At 38.0% G+C, this 22,169-nt stretch overlaps 1 protein-coding gene across 4 annotated transcripts in view; it reads right to left on the minus strand.

Annotated features, from left to right (window-relative positions):
- Positions 1–16,722: 16,722 nt before the first annotated feature.
- DCDC2 (doublecortin domain containing 2) overlaps positions 16,723–22,169 on the minus strand; it is a 183,591-nt gene continuing 178,144 nt past the window's right edge. For all 4 annotated transcript variants that reach the window (XM_013977473.3, XM_084967569.1, XM_084967571.1 and 1 more), the window contains one exon: positions 16,723–21,814. In XM_013977473.3, coding sequence (XP_013832927.3) covers positions 21,716–21,814 — 99 coding nt within the window. In that variant the 3' untranslated portion in view covers positions 16,723–21,715. The remainder of the gene's footprint in view (positions 21,815–22,169) is intronic.

The following is a 22,169-nucleotide window of genomic DNA, read 5'->3' on the forward strand; positions in this document are numbered from 1 at the left end:
CTTGGCTCCTTCCGGTAACTGAAGCCCTCTTCCCTTGGGCAAGCTGCTACATCTTATGATGGCTCTAGACAGTTAGAAAGCTTATCCTCATGTCTTGCCCCAAATCTGCCTTTCTAACCTTCCACATCTTGGGCCAAATTCCATAATTCAAATTTACCTACAAGTGAACCCCTTGTACAAAGGACCACCTAACCTCTACCCCCAGCTATGAATGTTCATTCACTTCTTTTCTATCCTGTGACCACGTTGTCTTCTTCAGGGAGACATTTTGATAAATTCCCAGTGTTCTCCATTTGTCCATCTATCAAATGGAGTCCCTAGAAGTTTCCAATTTTCTCTAGGTTACAGAGTCTTTGTCTTGCTTAGTATGTAAAACTGATGACAAGAGATTGTGTAAGCAGCAACTCCGTACTCTTCCAAGGCCTCCTGTGATCTGGTCTTGCTCCTTCCCAGCTTTATTCTGGCGCACACCCCAGGACCCTGCATGCTCGCTGTACTCCACTGCTCTCCTCTCTAAATGTGCCCACACTTTCATGCCACCGTGCCTTCACTCACCATGCTTGTTTTACCCGCTCTGACTGTCTGCCCATTCTCTGGCTGCTGAACTCTTCCTTCAAGGATGTATCAAGAAGCAATCATGATAAGAATAAGAACTAATATGTACAGAACCTGTTGAAGCATTTTGTTTATAGTAATTCATCTAATTCTCGCAAAACCCCTGTGAGGTTGTGGCTATTATCATGTGCCCAAAGGGAGGATAACTTGACCAAGGAAAACTAGTAAGTGACAGAGGCGGGATTCAAATCTAAGCAGCCTGGCTCCAGAGGCTGCAGGCTGCACTTTCAGCCAACATGCTCTTACACCTCTAGAAATGTCACTGTCTCTCTGCAGCATTTCCTTGCTCGCTTGCTCTCTCCCCCGCCCCCCGTTCTCTCTCTCTCCCCGTAATGTCTCTTCCTCAAGTGCCAGCATTTTGTACAAACACATTCTACCTCACTTCTATCACAGCAATTTGTTTACATAACTGTTTCTTCCATTAAAAGAGTCTCTTCAATTAAGTGGTGCTGGGTGAACTGGACAGTTACATGTAAAAGAATGAAATTAGAACATTCTCTAACACTATACACAAAAATGAACTCAAAATGGATTAAAGACCGAAATGTAAGGCCAGATACTATAAAATTTCTAGAGGAAAAAGTAGGCAGAAAACTCTTTGATATCAACCACAACAATATCTTTTCTGATCCACCTCCTAGAGTAATAAAAATAAAAACAAAAATAAATGGGACCGAATTAAACGTTTTTTCATGGGAAAGGAAACCCTATTAAGCAACAAGACAACCCACAGAAGGGAAGAATATCTTTTCAGATGAAGATACCAACAAGGGATTAATCTCCAAAATATAAATCATTTTATCCAGCTTTACATCAAAAAAACAACCAATGAAAAAATGACCAAAAGACCTAAAAAAGTCTACAAACAATAAAGAAAAGGGAACCCTCCTATTCTGTTGGTTGGAATGTAAATTGGTACAACCAGTATGGAAAAAAGTATGGAACCTCCTCAAAAAACTGAATAGAAGAGTCCCCGTCGTGGCACAGTGGAAACGAATCCAACTAGGAACCATGAGGTTGCAGGTTTGATCCCTGGCCTTGCTCAGTGGGTTAAGGATCCGGCATTGCCATGAGCTGTGGTGTAGGTCGCAGACGCAGCTTGGATCTGGCATTAGTGTGGCTGTGGTGTAGGCCGGTGGCTACAGCTCCGATTCAACCCCTAGCCTGGGAACCTCCATATGCCATGGGTGCGGTCCCCAAAATACAAAAGACCTAAAAAACAAAACAAAACAAAACTGAATAGAACTACCGTATGACCAAGCAACTTTACTCCTGAGCATATATCCAGAGAAAATTGTAATTTGAAAAGATACAAGCACTCCACTATTCATTGCAGCACTATTTGCAATAGCCACGCCAAGTAATAACCTAAACGTCCGTCAACAGAGGAATGGATAAAAGAAGATGTAATACATATATGCAGTGTAATATTACTCAGCCATAAAAGTAATGAAATAATGCCATTTTCAGCAACATGGATGGACCTAGAGATTATATCATAGTAAATGAAGTAAGCCAGACAAAGACAAATAGCATATGATACCACTCATATGTGGCATCTAATAAAAGTGATATAAAAGAGCATTTTACAAAACAGAAACACACTTAGGGACTTCAAAATCAAACTTATGGTTACCAAAGGGGAAATACGGCAGGGAAGGATAAATTACACTGGGGTTAATGTATACACACTACCATATAGAAATTAGATAAGTAACAAGGACCTACTGTACAGCACAGGGAAATCTACTCAATATTCTGTAATTACCTACATGGGAAAAGAATCTGAAAAAGAATGTATGTATAACTGATTCACTTTCCTGTAATAATACAACATTGTAAGTCAACTATACCCCAATAAATTTTTTTAAGAAAGAAAATTAAACACATTTATACATGAAAAAAAAAAAAAGGCTAGACTATCAGCTGCTGGGTGCAGAGAGCATAAAGAGTGGTGAACCCTCAGAAGTGAATATATAAAAGCTATGTGCTATTATATGGTTATTTAAAACAATTATTGCATTTTTACTTAGAGCCAGGCACTGTGCTGGCACTACAGAAAAAAAAAAAAAAAAGATAATTAACATGGGCACCAAAGTGTTTGCATATCTAAGTTGTGTGTGTGTGTGTACACATGCATGTGTACACACACACAGGATAAAAATGTGGGGGTAAAAACAAGTTTTTGGAGAAGAATATAGATTTGGGTACCCCCACGCAAAGCTCTCCTCAACCTATCATTTGGGCTGGGGAGAGCCTGGCCTAATGACCAGCTGCCTATTTCTCTATGTAAAAGCAAAACTCTCCAGCCAACCAGTTCTGCTCCTGCACAGTAAGTTGTCTCCTGCAGTCCTGAATAAACAACCAACTCTTCATCCTTAAATATCAAAGTAAAATCAGCATCATTAGACATCCAAGGAGAAAGCAGCACCTTGAAGGAGCATAGAAGCAGCAAATAATAGACTTCATGGGAAACACAGGCTATTTCAGAAATCACAGAACTCTATAAAAATCTAATTAGTCTTCAAGAAGAAATTGCATCAGTAAGATAATGAGAATAGTATGAAAAGGAACATCAAAGAGTTTAAAAATAACAAATGAATAAAAGCATAAGTTGAAGGTGGTGTTCAAAAAGTAAAATCTCCCTCTCTCGTTTAAATTTTTTCTTAAATGAGACGAAAGGTAAAAAACATAGAAAGTTAAAGAGAAGAAATTTTAAATAAAATAGTAGAAGAAAATTTTTTCTTAAGAATGCATAAATCCTCATATTGGAAGTGCCTAATGAAGATTCAGCAATGTGAATGGTTAAAAAAAAAAGTCAGGCACATTTTTGTGATATTTTATGAGACTGATGCGCTGCCTACTGCGCTAAGGAGGCAGATACATTTTTGTGATATTTTAGGATAAAAAGAATCCGAGAAACTTCCAGAGAGAACAACCAATACCTACAAAACAATAAAAATCAGGCTGGGAAAAGTAAAAGGACTGTGATTTTATGCAACAGATGGTAAGGCAACTTTTAGTCTATGGAAGATATTTACTCTTATCAGGAACAAATGAAAAGCAATAGAAACTCCAAAAAGAAAAAAATTTAATGTCCAAAGCCAAAATAAGGCAAACTGTTTTACTTGTTTTCAACTTTCAGAATCAAAACTATAGACAAAATAAAAGTCTAAATTATAACTATGAAATAGACTACCTGTGTGATAGGTCTGATGCTGTTAAAATAAAAGTAAAGCCAGGAAAAACTGAAAAGCACAAAGGACAGACAAGAAGAGATAATGGTAGGAATACTAATATCCTCCCCTAATTTAGTGGGAAGGCAAGAGTAACCATTGAATATTTTTTGGAAAGAAATAATGGCCTAAGTTGATAATATGCAGTTATAAAGATAACCCAACAAAAAAATGAAACACAGACATTGGAAAGAGATGAAATGAAATACAGAGAAAGGAAATTAAACCCTCATCTTTCATTAATCATTACTGCCTCCGTTAATAAATCAAGATATTATAAACAGGTATATTATTTAGGGTTATGGAAGAAGCCACTAGAAGGATTTTTAAACAGGAAATATTAAAAAGAGGTTGCCTCTGGGAAAGGTGGGGGAAAACCAGGGCAAGGTTGGACTGTATTCACTCACATAATGAAGATAAGACAGAAGCAGTTCCTGCCACTTGGCTTTGATGTAGACTGGAAGCAAAACGCTGTTGTGTTAGATGCTACAAAAAAGGAGCATCGAGGGATCTTGTTTAAACAAGGGGACTTATCCTAGATTAAGCTTCTGGGAAGGCCTCCCTGAGGGAATGATATTAAATCTGTGTCTTGAAATGTAAACATCATTTTATAGAGCCTAGGAACCCTAGGCTCAGAGAGATGAAGTCATTCATCCAAGAACATGCAGCCAGGAAGAGCCCAAACTAGCAGTCACACCCAGAGATCAACTCAAAGATCTCTGTCCCTATAAACAGACTCTTCTGGAAGGGATGAGAAAGTAGGTGCATCTTGTCTCTGTTCACAATGTCCCAGATTAAACACGTCCTTTATCATAGAGCTCTGCATGCACATCAATGGCGCATACAATCAATAATGGGCAGGAAATATCACATACAATAATGGGCTGGAAATTTCACATATGTATGTTCCCATTACATGGGAATTTAGTCTAAACTGTTGCAAGTAATAACAAAGGCAAGACTCTTCCTGAACTCAAGTGCTAAATTCACCAAAAAAAAAAATCAGTCCAGATTGCCTTTTCAGTTTTCCCAGAAACTTAATACAGAGCAAATCTGCTCATCTGTGAGCTCCTTGAGGGCAATACTTTGTCTTGTATTTTTCCCTGTTAGCACAATGTCTGACTTCCAGTAGAAACCCAGTACATGTTTTGCTGAATTGTTCTTAAACCCAAGCTCCTGACAACCTCCACCTCTCCAGACAGCCTTGGTAAGAATCCTATTTCCCTCACACACTGTGATCTATCCTAAAATGCATTTGCTGGAACTCATAGACAGCATTACTGCCCCCAAACCCACGGGAGCCTTATGCATTTTTAACTGTGCAAGCACAGCCCAACGCCTAATGCAGGGAGGCGGCAGAGCCTAGAGGCTCTGGAGGTTCTAGACACAGGCTCTGGAGTCAGACCCCATCAAAGCTTGGCCCCATCACTCTGCAGACTACACAACTTTGACCAAACCACTAGGACTCTCTGTGCCTGTTTCCTCCACCATCAGGAATGATAATAAGAACGCGTCTACTAGGGTTGCTGTTGAGGATGAGTTAGTGCAGCTAAGTAACTCTGAACAATGACTTTACAGAGCTGGCAAGGGGTGTGACTCATTTAAAAAAATGCACCAGTTAAGGCTCCAACTGAAGGCACGAGACTCCCACTTGCCTGTGAGAACATTTGCCAACACGCCTCCAGTCACCCATACTGCCAGTCGGAAGTAATTTGGAACCCACCAGACAGGGCACTGACCTTTTCAACATCAAGTTTAATTAAGGCTGGTGAGGAGCTAACATGTAACATTTCATGTCTTTCCATGTAGTTCAGTGAGAAAGATTTATTAACTCATTAAAATGTCTTGTTACTTTCAGCTGCTTGGAATGACCGCTATTTCCAGCCAGTGACTTGTCCCAGAAAAGACCAAGAAGAGAATCTGACTGTGCTGACTTCCTGGGTGGGCATTTATATCACCAGACCATGTTGCTCCAACCTGAGGATCAAATGCTTAAATAAGGGTGGCACTTGATAAACTCACCTGCCTCTGGTGACAAAGAAGGCTGGGGAGGTGTCAGAGTGGGACCATGTCAGGCCAGAATCTTCTCCTGCTTCTCCTGGCTATGGAGGGTTGCTGGCCGAGGGGGCTGAGGAATCTGGTTCCAGAGAACTGGGTCTCTGTGATTTGCTGACCTTACTTCCTGAAGACCAACTGCCCGAGCTCATCACACTGGGGCTAATTCACCCCTTTTCCCATTTAGCCCATCAGATAGTATCTGTTTCTAAACCAGCCTCAGCTGCCTCCCCCTCAATCAAGTTGCAAATGGCTCCCCTCTTTATTTGAAGAGAGAAGAAATTCTCTTCAGTATACAATTCCTGAAATTTCTTTCTCAGCCCCATCCCATAAAATGTGCTTAACTCTAGCATACAGTAATAAATCTGCATTTACACCGTCTATAGGCGCTTCCTCTCCTAGTGTTTTCTGGTTAGATTTGAGGCCGTAAAACAGTCATTAAGAGTATGAGTGGGAAGGGAGGAATCCAGACACTTCTTTTCACTGGTTGTGTGACTTTGAGCCAAGTATTTAATTCACCTCTCACACACATGGGCATGGAAGCCAGAATAGCACCTTCCTCACATGGGCTGTTGCATTGTTTTTTTAAAAGCCAACTAAGGTGCTTAGAAGAGGGTTTATCCATAGTTAAGTATTCAATTAATACTATCATTTTGTTGTTGCAGTTTTGTTGCTGTGTGATTGTTGCAAACTGCTAGCGGGCAAGGGTCAAACCGCACACTCACAGTGTCAGCAGAGATACATATTTAATAAACTTTTTTCGATAATGGCTATTGATGAGAGAAGAATGAGGGAAGAAAATACCAAATAAGGTCTGGGATTTTAATAAATTAAAGTAGGCAAAAATGATTTCCCTAGCAACCAAATTTCTGAATGCACTTCCACCATCTTCTCGAGCTTCCTGTTTATATGACAATATCCTGCTTTCAAATATTGCATGCTAAACAGGAAATTAGTTTGAGGATTAGTCTCCAGCCAAGGAGAGGAATGCAATTTCCGTGGCAAGTAACCAGACACTCTTCCTAGGACATTTTCTTCAGAAAATGGATATTATGAACATGGACCTTGAAATAACCTCAATGGACTTAAAAGTTTCCCTCCAAGAGAGGAAGGGCAAAGTTCCACTTCGTCCAAACAGCCCAAAGCATCATCGCTATTACGTTTTATTTTCTAATTGAAGATGGCCTTTCAGAAACGCAAAGAAGGACCTGACTATGCTGCAGCTGGCAGGTGGATGACCCCCGTGATGCCCTCCTTGTGTGGGGGTCACTTACGTGTCCAGGAGCAGGGAGGTCAGGGTGCACAGCCTGGAGGCACAGAGCTACAAACGCAGGCAGGCGCTACCGTCTTAAGGATCCTTAGAAACTGGAATCAATAGAAATGGTTAAGAGGCCAGCTGAATCCAGGCAGGGCTTTATTGGGACTCGTGCTGCAACAACAAGCAACAGGTGCCCTTGCTTGCTCCTAGAGCCCTGGGCGGGAGAGGGGGGAGGGTGCACTGGTCCCTTAAATAGGGTGAAATGAGCAGCACATGGGTCAGTTGAGCTCATGGGGTGGCACAGGTGCTCTGCCCACTCCTGTGGGCAGGGGTCATATGCAGTACCCTGCTTTTGCTCCTGGCACCTCAGAAGTAGCAGCTGGGTTTTGGCCTTTTTGCATCTTACTATTCACAATTTGCCCCAACTGTGAATGCATGTGGTTATTTTTAGTCCTATATAGTTTCTTTGTATTCTGTTGCTTAGTAAACCTTTTATTTAAAGGATTAACCATATAATTAATCCTTACACAATGAAAACTAATATCCTAAGCAGCGTCATAATAGCGACACCATAATTTATATTTATAATCTATATCTGTATTTGCATGTACTAAACACATTGAAAACAAATAAATGAAAATAAACATTTTATTAATGATGAAAATGGCCATTTTTAATACTGCACACTAATGTGATTCTAAACAGCATCTGGTTACCCACCAGTATTTCATAGGAAGCCCACCACTTTGGCCATTCATATTCATATAATAGAATATATATTCTGGAGTTCCCGTCGTGGCGCAGTGGTTAACAAATCCGAATAGGAACCATGAGGTTACGGGTTCGGTCCCTGCCCTTGCTTAGTGGGTTAACGATCTGGCGTTGCCGTGAGCTGTGGTGTAGGTTGCAGAGGTGGCTCGGATCCCACGTTGCTGTGGCTCTGGCGTAGGCCAGTGGCTACAGCTCTGATTTGACCCCTAGCCTGGGAACCTCCATATGCCGAGGGAGCGGCCCAAAGAAATAGCAAAAAGACAAAAAAAAAAAAGAATATATATTCTATATACATTCAAATCACCTGTGGCCATTCCTCTTGGCTGCATGGATTGGAATCAACGGTAATTAAGGTTCTAAGGTAAAGATGAAATCTCTGAATTTTACATGTAAACAGCTTGTGTGATAAATGTAAAGCTTACCATAACTAATGCCAAGATGACAAAATGGCAAGCAGTGTGGCTTTGATCCACTCCCTACTCTCAACTATACACACACTCACACACCAGCAACACCATCAACACCCTCTCCCTCTTAAGATGAGCATCTTGAAAATTAATCAGCAACTTCCGTAATAGATAACAGTTGTGAACCTAGCTAATATACGTGCAACAAGACCGAAAATATGAGCTTTGGAGGGTGTTTTTGCCAATAATGGAAAAGCACCAATATAGCATCAGTTCTGGCTCAAAGGTGAAGAATGAAGAGGCAGTGAGAAGCCAGGGAAAGTTGGCAGGAGTTTCAAAAGAAGATGCCAAAAAAACAAGTCAGAAAGCTAATAACGCTAATATCTAACAGCTGTGGAAAGCTTACTCTGTGCTGATTACATACATGCCTTCTTTTGGCCTCCCAGGTCAACAAGGTAGATACTGTTATTTTCTCGTTTGTATAAATAAGCAACCTGAGGTTCGGAGAGGTTGAAAAAGTTGCCTAAGTCACACAGTAAGTGTTGAAAGACAAAACTCAAAACTGGGTTTCTCTGGTACAGAAGCCTGTGCATTTAAGCACTAGAGACGGTGGAAGTGGCCCAAGAGGAAAGGAACAGACAAGGCAGCAGGAGGGGGACAAGTCCCGACACATCCAGCATCTCTACAGTGGAGGTATTCTGGCTTAGAACACTTTGTACAAAGCCAAGCTCCTACTTGTCTGCTCATAGAATCTGTGCTCTGTGATTGGTCTTGAAAACAAACACTTAACCAGAGTTGGCATGTCCAAATCCTACTCCTATACCCAGCTCAATTTACATGCTATCTCTTCCTGAAAGCTTTTCCTGATTTCTCAAATGGAAATGGGCCTTTCTTCCTCTGAATGCCTTCATCTTTATTTCTCTTGTGCTCCTTAGCACTTTCTATCTTACATCATACTTATTTAAATACATGTCACTTATTTCAACAAATATTGGTTACCCACCACCAGATGGAAGTATGCTGAACCTGCTGATAGCTATTATGAACCTGTAAAGAAAAAAAATCTCACTATCCTCCAAAGGTGTGAGCTCCTCTTTCATTGAATAGATTCAAGGCATATTTGCCAAGCTAAGTCGACCTTTCTCATCCCCTTCATCTAACTTGAGCCATGTGACTGAGTCTGGTTAAAAGTAAGCAGGCAAAAATATTTATATGTGTGTTTATATATGTATGACTGGGTCACTTTGCGTACAGCAGAAATTGGTACAACATTGTAAATCAACTACGCTTTAATTAAAAAAAAAAAAAAAAGGAAGAAGAAGAAGGAGTTCCTGTCATGGCTCAGTGGTTAACGAATCCAACTAGGAACTATGAGGTTGTGGGTTCGATCCCTGGCCTCACTCAGTGGGGTAAGGATCTGCCATTGCCGTGAGCTGTGGCGTAGGTCGCAGATGCAGCTCGGATCCTGCGTTGCTGTGGCTCTGGCGTAGGCTGGCAGCTACAGCTCCAATTCGACCCCTAGCCTGGGAACTTCCATATGACTCAGGTGCGACCCTAGAAAAAAGGCAAAAAGCCAAAAAAAAAAAAAAAAAAAAAAAGAATTATAAGCCTCACCCAGGCCCGGTTTTTAAAAAACTTCCATATAATTCTCCTCCTCTCCCTCTTTTGCCAGTTGCTGGATGTCTTAACACTCTGAGCAATCTGAGGACGCATGAGTGAATACATCATTGCCTCTTTTGGCCTGGTCCCCTGAATAACTGTGTGAGGTACCCAGTTCCCCACCTCATCCCCAACACTTTGATTTTGTGTAAGAAATAATGTTCTATTAGGTTAAAGCTTAAGATGTTATAGTTACCTGTCAAGATAAACTGGAAGAATAATATTCAATCACTACTCTGGTAAATTCAGGAGGTATCAGATCTGGACAGAAAGCCTGAGGCTCATGCACTTGATAGTTTTCACACACATCACAGATGAAGCTGGACCTATGCCCACACCAGGCAGAGAGGAGGAAAAGAAAATGAGGCCTCTTGCTCACATGGGAGCTGCGATGGTCTGAATGTTTGTGATCCTCCAAACTCAGATATTGAAAACCTAATGCCTCAAGGGATGGCATTCGGGGTGGGGTCTTTGGGTGGCTTAGTACCCTTCTAAGAGTGACTAGTACCCTTCTAAGAGTCCCCACAGAGCCTCCCCCCATCACATGAGGACACAGAAAGACATCATCAGTCAGCAAATACAGAAAGGGGCCTCTACCAGCACCAACAATTCCTGTACCTTGACCTTGGACTTCCAGCCTCCAGAAACATGAGATAAATTTCTGTGTTTTATCCCAGTCTGTGGTATTTTGTTATAGCAGGCCAAACAGACCTAGACAGAATCCTTAAACAACAGCCAGTTTTATAAATGGGGAATTAGGAACATTTTCCTCATAGATGCCTAGAAATAGCTGGGAGAAAAAAGTCCATGTAAAATTAAAATTCAGCCTTGCAACATTCATGGGGTCTCAAATGTATACTACTCCAGTATTATGGGACTCCTAAATCAGAAGAATGTACATAAAAGAACCATGAAACCTCTAGGGCAGTGACAAAAGGAAACGTGAAGCCTCCCGAGAGTTTCCTTAACTCAGAGTCTAATGGTCTCAGGGGAAATAAAGAATCCAAAGAGAGCCCCTCACCAAGTCCTGGGGTCCCAGTTCTTCCCCACTGAGAACCTAACATTACCATGGGCAACTGGCCTAGGCTGAGAATTCAGCCTTCTTTGGGTTCTTCATTTCTTAAGTCCTAGGTTTGGTCTTTAGCTCTGCCTTTGAAAAATGGGAAAAAAATAATTGTTCTAAATGCTGCCCGTGAGGCCCTCTGAATTTCACACTCTGCTTTAAATTTTTGATTAATAGAACAGAACCTATCATTTTCTTTCTTCAATGTTTAAAGGTGCTTGGTGAGAGCAACCCCATTCCATAGACCTGCTTAGGATAACTACTTCCCCATACTGCTCTCAAATCACAGAGACACCGCACCATTTACTGCACCCCCTCCCACCTGTACACTGTCCTCGTGTGACACAAGTTACATGTGCCCCAGATTGTCAAAACCCCACCTATCCCAAGTGATGGGGTACCCACCGCAGTCTGGCTGATGAATGGACACCTCCAGAAATCCATCCTAAGGATCTATTTCCAAAGCCCATGCTCCTCTAATACCCTGCCTTAGGTTATGTCCCCACCATGAGACTGGGATTTCTGTATGATTTATTGAGGAAGAGTCCTTAGAATAAGAGGAACAAGAAAGATGGGAGAGGGCAGAGGGGAGAGGAGAGCAGAGAGAAATCTCAGCTACAAAGTAGCCTGATCCTAAGGGAGTTCTGGAGCCCAAATTGCACTGCAGAGTTCATCCCACATGGAGACAGGAGGGTGGACATTTTTTCCATCCCATGTCAGTCAAGCAGCTGCAGTGTGAGAATGTAACCTCCTGGAACAGGCATCTCTGTTTGGCAGAGGAAAATGTCTGCAGGAAGCCACCATGCCTAGCATTTGGTGGATGGGTGCCTGGGCCAAGTGGAATGGCCTCTGGAAGGGGCATCAGCACCATCCCTACCAGACGCATGAGTCAATGATAAAACAGAGAAAATGACACAAACTATTTAGAACCAAACGACAATAAAAAACTAGTTACATCAAAACTTGAGGTTATTGCTGATGTGATACATACTGGTAAATGTATATAGCCTTTAGAAATGAATAAAGCCAAAATATATTAGCAAGGCTTTCAACTTGGGGAGTTAGAGAAAGCACACAAAATAGAAGGAAGGAAATATTAGTGACAAGAATAGAGAGCAGTAATGAAATAGAAAAAGAGTGCAGAGACTCAAAAGAATTGGGTATTTTGAAACCATTAATAAAAACAAATATCTGACAATATTGAACAAAAAAGAGAAAAATACATATAAACCATGCTAGAAATGAAAAAAGGAGAGACCATGACTACATTTAGACAAGAGTTTTTAAAAGTTCTAAAAGAATACTATAAATAACTTGGGCAAATCAATCTAACAACATGAAAGAAATGAAAAATTTTCTGGATAAATATGAGTTGCCAATTTGATTCAATAAACAGAAAACCTGAATAGACATATGACCTTAAAAGAAATCAAATTTTTTTAAAAACTACTTTAAACATCCAAACACAACACCAGGATGAGACAGTTTTCTAAGTAATCAAGTCCTCAAGAAAGAGATAATCCACACCTATAAACTTTTCAGTGAATGGAAGAAGAGGAAAAGCTTTCCTCCTCATTTTATGAAGGAATTATAACTTTGATACTAAAACCAGGGAAAACTCAGGAGAAATAATCAAAATAGAACAATTCCATTCACAAACATATAAAAACTAAATATTAGTAAATCAAGTCCAATGTATATAAAAATGCATACACACAATACCAATTACTGTTTGTCTTAAGAATATAAGAATAGTTTAACATTGAGGAAATATTAATGTAATTCACAATGTTTAAAAAACTAAAGGAGAAAAGTAAGGAAAATCTTCATAGATGCAGAGTTTTATAAAATTCATTTATATTTTATCCTTTCAGAGTTTTCAAATAAAGTACTTATCGGAAAACTAGGAGTAAAAGAGAAGGAAAACTTGATATAAGGTATCTACTAAAAATATAAGTAAATATTAAATACTGGTAGCATTCCCTTAATGTCAGGGGTAGATGAAAATATCTACCTTTGCTGCTTCCATTGAGGATGTGGAGGTTCTAGCTAGTTCAACAGGATAAGAAAAAAGATGATGTTAAAGATTGTAATAGAAAAAATAAATGTTACTATTGCAGATAATATTATATTCTTCATGAAAATCCTACAGATACTTACACACCACCTCTACTGAGAGAGCTCAGCAAGGTGCTGAATACAAAATCAATTTACGGAAATCAATAACATCCCTAGATACCATTAATTAAAATTATAAAACAATCTGAAATTATTCCATTCGCACTAGCCACAGAACTCTAAGATATCTGGGAGTAAATATATTAAAAGATGTTCAAGACCTTTACAGGAAAAACAATGCAAATGGTTGAAAAGAGGTTTTTGAACATCTGGATAAATGGATGTTTCAAATTTATAGATTGGATATGTCGATGTCATAAAGACCTATGCAGTTCTCATAAAAGTCTCAACAGAGATTTTCACAGAACCTGACAAGCTGATCCTCTAGGTGAATACGGAACAGTAAAGAGCCAAATTTTTGAATTGAGTAGGGAGATTCATTCAACCAGACATCACTTCTTTTTATAAAGCTACAACAATTCAAAAAGTGAAGTTCTGGCATAGATATTCCAGTGAAACAGAATGGAAGCAGACCATCAGGCCAGAGAATCTATGGAAAAACCACACTCTAGAGGCCATTTGTCCTGAGCAATGCTTCCTTCATCTGCCAATATAATAACTTAAGATGCTATCACAAGGAGAGCTGGGTACCTCCAGTCGTGGGTCAGGAGGTCATCAGGTACAAAAAAGGGAAGGAATAAAATGTGAAGTTTCACATGCCCTTTTATATGGCATATCGTCATGAACGTTTTTTACACGCTTGTTATTTTCTAATTTTTATTACAGAAGAACCCCGCCTTTCAATAATTGACGAGATGTGTTTTACATTGTATCTCACTACTGTCAATCATCCTGGTTATAAAAGAAAATGCTAATTACCGCATGATCTGTGAAGAATCTGTGTCAGATGATATCTGAGGAGCTTGACCCCAGGCAGCCCTCTTTGGATCTGCTTCTCCACGGTGACAGCCTCTACTCTAATACCCTTCTAAGGAAGGGTACTCATTGGCAGAAGATGAAAACTCAATGTTATCTTTGGGTAAAAAATAAACAGAATTTATTTTTTAAAAATCCACTTCTTAACTAGCATCTTCTCAGAGTTTCTGCTATGGTGTACCAGGACTGGTGACATATCTGCAGCACCAGGACAGGTTTAATCCCTGTCCCGGCACAGTGGGTTAAAGGATCCAGATCTGTGGCTCAGATCTGATCCCTGGCCTGGGAACTCCATATGCCACAGGATGACTGAAAAAATAAAATAAAATAAAATAAAATCCTATTATATAATTTAGGACATGGCAAGAAGGGATTTGTATTAGTCTGCTCAGCTGCCGTAACAAAAACCACAGAGTGAGTGATTTAAACAACAGACGTTTATTTTCTCACAGTTCTGGAGACTGAAGTCCACTATCAAGGTGCTGGCAGATGTGGTTCCTGATTAGGCCTCTCTTCTTGGCTTGCAGAAGGCTACCTTTTTGCTGTGACCTCAGATAGCTTTTCCTCTGCATGCCCAGAGACAGTGAGCTCCCGTGTCTCTTCCTCTTTTTATAAAGACATCCCTATAAGAATAAGAGTATTCTTATAGAGAGGAACCCCATCCTTATGATGTCATTTAACCTAATTGCCTCCTTAAAGGCCCCATCTCCAAATACAGTCACATTGGGGGTTGGGAGCTTCAACACAAAAAAGTGAAAGGGCATAATTCTGTTCATAATAGGATTGTCCTCCAATCATGCGCCAAGAATTTCCCGAAAACACATGAGGACTTGGTATAGTTTCCACTACAAATCAATGGGGAAAAGACAGTATGTTCAATAAATGGTGCTAGGATAGCTCATTATCCATGTGAAAACATGAAAGAAAATTAGATCCCAACTCCAAGGCATGCAAAAATAAATTCCTGGTAGATGAAGTCCTAAATGTGAAAAACAAGACTTTATAAAAAAGTTCAAGGTATTTGTAAAGCATATAACCAACAAAGGTTACAAAGAATAGCTAAAGAGGCCCTTCAAAGTCTTAACAAAAATTCCAAAACTTAGTATATAAAATGAGATAAGCATATAAATCAATGTCGAGGAAGCCTCCTGGACAATAATCAATATCTAAAAAATGCCTATTAATACACAGTAAACTAACATTTTTCAGCATCAAATAAACAACAAAATAACCAAAGGAACTTAACAACTGATTGACATGAAGTAAGAGAATGGCAATAATTTAAGATGACTCCCAGGTTTCTAGGTGAGTGGCAACAGGCATCATTAACCAGGATGGGCCACATAAGAATGGAAATATATTCTTAAAAGAGAACAGGACATTTGAGCTTAAGAAAACTATGGAAAATCCTACGGAGAGTTGTGTACCCAGGCCTGGAACTCCCAGGGGAAGAAGCCTGGCCTGGAGATATAGATTTGGGAATCACAAGCACACAGGTAATTGCTGAAATCATGGTTGTGCATGAGGTTGCTCAGGGAGACAGAGGATTCAAGAAGGAAGAGAAGCCAAAAAATTGAGCCACCCGAGTCAGGAGAGAACTGCGACAATGCTGAGTTGTCTGGATATCCAAAAAGAACAAAGACACTGAAACCAAGGAGGGTGTCTCTTAAATTTTAAATTTTGTGTGTATACTTTTGCAATTTACAATCATTTTTGTTATTATTAAACTCACAATAAAGGGAAAGAGAAGTGCATTGGAGAGATCTGTACAATGATTTGATGGACTATTATGGGGAGAAAAAAACACTTATAAACCTGCAAAAAGCCATATATTTATTTTCAAAAATAAGAACAGTCTAGCCAATGCATGCTGGCTATTTTACAATACCTTGAAGAAATTACAGTCAGTGTTGGTTGTGGGAAGTCTCTAATTAGCCATGTGGTCTAAAGAAATTTGACTCTGGCAATCTAGATGCCTCCTCTGTTGCTCAGGTTTGCTTGTGGAATAACAAAGATAACCAGTCAACTGTGCAAGAGGTACGTGACTGTATTCTCAGTGACGGTACTCTAATCACACATATTTTCTCATCACATATCAAGGCAAAATGCTTGTGCTTAATTGCTTCTGTTTCTCAAACATGAAAAGAAAAGGTAAAACTTCTTTAATTCAACAGCATGAAGGCAGTGAATATCCCACAAACTGAAGCAGAATTTTAATCGATCTCTTTGTAAGACTATAAATTTATCCCTATAGCAATATCTACACAAAATGTAGGTGATGTGGGTAATTTATTTTGATTTTAAAGATATCTTTATTTATGATAACAAAAATTCTGAACCTGTGATTCTCTAATACCATTTCATAAAAGAAAAAAGAATGATTTTTAAAAGGTAACTCAAGTTTTTATCAACTGAATAACATGTATATGAAACTGTAAAAATTTTTTTTACATAATAAAGTTTAATATCTACGCCAAATAGAAACAGAAATATAATTTAACGTGCTGAATTTCCACATGGTTTAAATCAAAAGTTTCTATTGTGTTTGTGAAAAATGTTGTATGAACAATTAATATATGAAATATTAACATCAGAGACAAACAATAAATCATCCAAGCACATTTTAATTATGTAAAACACAGACCTATTTGCTAAAAAGTACAGTAAACATATTTTAGATTGAACGCTGATACAGAAGTAAAAATCTAAACGCTAATAATTTGATCAAAACACAAATAATTTTCCTTACAAAGAGAAGTTCTAAACATAAATCATACAAAAATGAAAAGCTCAACTTTATCTTTACTTACGACACTAATAATCACCTATTGTCATTGTACATATTAAGGATTTAAGACACAAGAAAAACACTGAAGCAAAAAAAAAAAAAAAAACCAACAAATAGAAAATGCTTTTCTCCAAACTTCTCCTAAAATTGATTACAGTCACCCCTCTTTCCATATGTCATTTGTGACAATAACTCAAACATTCAATTAAACTATGTGATTTACGCAGATGAATCTACGGAGAACTCATTTGGTCCCATTCACAAATTAAAACCAAGATGTCAGCTTAGGTCAATGGCGCTCCAGTAGTTACCTCCTGATTTTATAAATGCTTTATTGTTATCCAGACATTTAAAAATTCTTCCCTAATTCCCCATATCCTACAGAATGTTAGGCCTGTTCAAAAATAATATTTTTCTTCCTCACCAACATGTGGGGGCACAATTCAGTCTCCGTCCAAGTCACTTAGCCTTCGTGGTAGGAAATACACACATTTCACATGGTAAGAACAAAAATCAGCCCCATCTAAATACCTGAATATTTTCTGAAAAGCAAAAATCTTACAGTATTTACAAAAATGATATTTAATAATGAAGACCTGTATTGCTCATTACCCTAAAAAAACAGACTCACCTTTAAAAAAAAAAAAAAAGAAATGGTTCCATTACAGGGTATTACACTCATACAAGGAAGCTAAAAAGCTTCTGCACTCAACTTGTACATTAGATAAACTAACGGACTAAGTCAGACTTTTATTCTATTTGCAGTGAACTTGGCTACTTGGTACCAAAAAGAGTTCTCTCTTTATGTTCATGGAAATAACACACACACATATTCACAAGCAATAATGACCTTTTGACAGAGCCTGTGTGGTATAAAACATTCTGCAGCTAAAAGTGTATGGTACTTAAGGCTGGGAACTGAAGAACTGCAATCTGTAGTTACTTCAGGAAAACGAGATGGATAGGTAGGTAGATATCAACCCTCCCTAGAATAAATTTTCCACTAAAATGCTGGTAGCTTTTTTATTTTGAGAAGAAGTTTAAATCTCTTAAAATCTTGGAGAATCAAATTTTAAAGCACCATGATATATATCACTTCTTAGCATTTCCTTTCCAAGTATTTTTATCCATTACTTTGCTCAAAAAGAACCTTATTCCATTAATAACGCTGTGCCTGAGGAAGGCTTTTCAACATTTTAAAGTGTGTGAGTACATCTGTGTGAGTGTTTGTGTGTCTGTGTATATCCATGTGGTCTATTTCAGCTCAGATTGGCAACAGTTCAGATGTGATGCTTTCTGCTTAGCAATTAATCTACTTTTAAAAAATTTTTGCCTTTGTTCCTTAGTGAGTAAGAAGTGAAAAGAGAGAGCTAATTCTTGAGGAGAGTCAGTCAACAAGATAAAGATGCCTTCCTGTTGTTCTGTGGCCACAGTTGTAAGTGGGTGTATTAACTTTAATCCTTTCTTCCTGTAGAAGACAGGTCATTTAGTGAAATTTTCAAGGATGCTGGTTTATGAGCTATAAGATGGAAGAGTTAAACATGAATAACTAGTATTGGTATGGCTTCACAAGTGTGAGCCTACAGAGAGATCTGACTCTAAGCCACATAGGATGGGTCTGTGCTTACAGACAACAGCAGGAATTAGCACTCTTAGAATAAAACGGGAGGCACAGGAGCATCATACTCTTCCTATGAGTCCGGCTTTCTAATGTCAGATGCAGAATAAATAAAAAGTCATCCTATGGCCATAGAGAAAAATAATGAATAAAAACTTATCCTACGGCCAAAGTATCGTGTTTTATAACTAGACATCCATGGATGCTCAAATGTTATTTTAACAGAAGCTAAATCAGGTCGAGTATCCTTTACACAAAAATAAAGACTTTAGTTAAAACCTTCTATAAGTGCTTTCCAAAACTCCTAATGTTCCATTTCAACTAGCAGACTATGTTACTTAGCCATGTGTTAAAATCCAGTTACTGACAGAACATTGTATATCAACTAAAATAGAAAAAATAAAAATCTTAAAAAAAGAAAGATTACCCCTGAAATAAAACACTGAGACAAACAAAAAAAAATTAAATTTAACAAAGGTATTCCATTAAAATTAAAACTATGAAAATCTATCACAGAGAAATAACAGATGAAAGCATTCTACGATTGGCTCTCACATAAAAGCTCCCTGAGTTTTTCATAACACCCTCTATAAACAACACCTAAGCCTAACTAAGATCTCCTCTGCCTGCTCGCACCAAATGGGCTCCAAATCTATTGCTGAGTCTCAATTTGTGGAGCTCCTCTGCCATCCCCAGAAAGCAAATGTCTATATTTAGGAGGTGAATTAACTTTCATCATTTGTGTTAAAGTCATCTCCAACATGACATTTACAATTTCAGTTCTCCGTGAATGATTTCTCCCTTGGTTAGATGATGTATTTCTTCCTCTTTTTTTTCAGTAATGTACATTTGCAAAGTTTTTAAAAGTGATTAGTGTTTGTTCATCTCTCAGGCTAGGTCACAATTATATCTTGTAGTCAGGTGGTAAAATATGTACATACTAGGCAAGTATTACATCCCCGTTTAAAAATTTTTTTCTGCAGTTATCGTGGCCTATCATCTTCTTGAAGTATACTTAAAATACCAAGCTTTGTTTTTCATTTAAAAGAATGTGTACATGTATGTGTAACTGGGGCACCATGCTGTACAGTAGAAAAAAAAATTGTATTGGGGAAATAACAAAAAAATAATAAAGACTGCGCTTTAAGATCACTCTTAAAAAGTTCTCAAAAACCTAAATTTTAAGTATGATAAAGAAGAGAATGGGGAGGAAAAAAGAGCTAAAATACCTTTATTAAAGAAGAGAGAACTTCATTAAAGAAAGAAAAGGGAAAGAATCACCTTGATAATTAGTTATAAGTTCTTCTATTTAAGCCCTTCTTTTTACAACTATTTGAAATCATTAACCCCAGGACTAGTAATAGCATGGGAATTTAACATTTAAAAAACCAAGTAGTCTATTTCTCTATCCAACACACGACTATTGCTTATAGTCTGCAAAGCTTTATATTGTTCCACTTGAAAAAATAAGCCTATTAGTAGAAAGCACAATCTAGTCTTTACATTAAATACAGTACCCCATTTACAAATTATCTTCTCAGATACCTCACAGCAATATCTCTTTCCAATACTGTTACATTATAGACTCTGCATATACTTCCTATTTGTGGAAAATATTAAAATAGCTTCTAGGAAAAATATATCTGTTTTCTATAGTATTTAGTGCTTTATATAACTACTTTGACTACAAATGATTGGTTACAAAACTAGGAGGAGAAGAAAATCTTCTAAGCTTATCATTAATAATGAATTCTATGAAAGCACTAGAAGTTAAAATTTCAAATTTATAATTTCTACATAATTAATAAAAATATTCTTTAATATGAGAAAAATATTTCTATATTTAAGGAAAAACTGCATCATCTCTTAAGAATTCAATAAAACTAATACAATCATGTTTTCTCCCCATACACACCTAACAAGGAAATCTGAGTCAATTTAATTAACCCACAAAACTATAATCAGGAACTGGTTTCATTATGACAACTTTTAAACTTTTTTCAACAATTTCTATCATAGAGCTTACAACTATATGGCAAGGAATCTGCTTCAAAGTCTAAATACAACTGACCATGAAATAAATACTTGCTGATATCCCTAGCAGGGGAAATATGACAAGGCTGCCCTAATAGAAATAAGGCAAAAAGCAAGTGAAACTGAGGAGTTACAAACTTTTCACAGAGCCAACTTTTTTCCTATTACACTGTCTTATTCCTTTTGTTAAAAAAAAAAAAAAAAAAACTGATTGGAGAGAATTCAAGCCTTGGAATAGCCAATGTTAAGTCTTCTAATATAATAATGTGAAGGAGAATGGTAATTATTAGTAATAGTCGACTGGATCAGTGAAAATCCATAGGATACCAGAATTTGCCAACCATCCAGCCAGGCTCAGTGATATAATTGGGTGTTGCTTCCTGAGTGTGTATCATAAAAGCCATAAGGATTAAGACTTGAACCATCCAGCCAGGCTGTGATATAATTGGTTGTTGCTTCCTGAGTGTGTGTCATGAAAGCCATAAGGATTAAGATCTGAAACAGTTAAGAGAGGAGCATGACAATATTAGGAACACACTGAGTATGTCCTCCTTCCAAAATGAATACCTTGCATTGTCCTTTTAAGTCTTCTAAGGTGCATTGTGGCTGAGGGGGAAGAAAGAAAGGAATGTCAACCAGACACAGAGACAGTTCCATCTATTGCCATCTCCAAATTACCTCTGAAATTCAACTGCAATTTATTCGAATTTATTGCTTTAAAAAGACAGTACATGCTTTCCTATTTTCATCATTTTTTAAATTCTCTGCCTTCTTAGATAAGCACGTTAGCATAAGCTGCCATCTAATAATTTACTTCTAAATTTATAAGTATATAGTAGGAATGATCCTGTTCTTTCTCATCCTTTACAAAGACAAGTGGCTAAATGTTTTCTGGTTCACATTCCCCTATACTGGGCTCATTTAGTTTTCTAAATGACGTTTAAAAACACATCCCATAAAAAGAAGTCACTGCCTTTTAGTAGCTATTCGAAGTTATCTAGTCTTTCCCATTAGGCCTCTAATTTTAAAATTCAGTAGGTAGTAGTCAACCGTATTGTCACATTATGTTTAGCAATACCTATATACTTATTATTCAAGTATCACAACTCTTCATTTTCTTTATAATCAATATACACTCTTTTAAAAAATCATCTATGCTATGACAAATTGTCCTTGTTTTGTTCGCTGTTATCATTTTCTTCTGGACTAGTGATTTTTACTTCTGGCTTTGGTGGTCTTTGAGGGTCCGAGTCAACCTGGAGGAAAACACATGAAAACAAAGATGTTTAGCTCTTTAGTTACAAAGGCAGTAAAATTTACAAGAGAAAGATGACTCTATGTTACCTCTAATCTTATAAACATTTAACTAAAAACAGTTCCTGTGGCTCCCTTTGTTGTTTGTTCTCTCATCACCCAGTGGACACACCAGTCTCAGTCTTTACTTGTTCAGAAGCCCTTTCTGGGACCATAATCCACCATGTGCCTAAAGGGCACAGACTTTTCCTCTCATGTTTATTTTTCTTGATTTTTTTTCTTTGTTTCCTTTTGAGCTTTTCTTTTCAACAACGTACTTATACTTTTCATTTTAACATTTTCAGAGAAAAGGGAAGA

The sequence above is a fragment of the Sus scrofa genome, chromosome 7, assembly GCF_054392235.1.
Source record: "Sus scrofa isolate SSC_HxYL_T2T_F1_AM1 chromosome 7, Sscrofa_HxYL_maternal_Yorkshire_Landrace_v2.0, whole genome shotgun sequence".
Lineage (NCBI taxonomy): Eukaryota > Metazoa > Chordata > Mammalia > Artiodactyla > Suidae > Sus > Sus scrofa.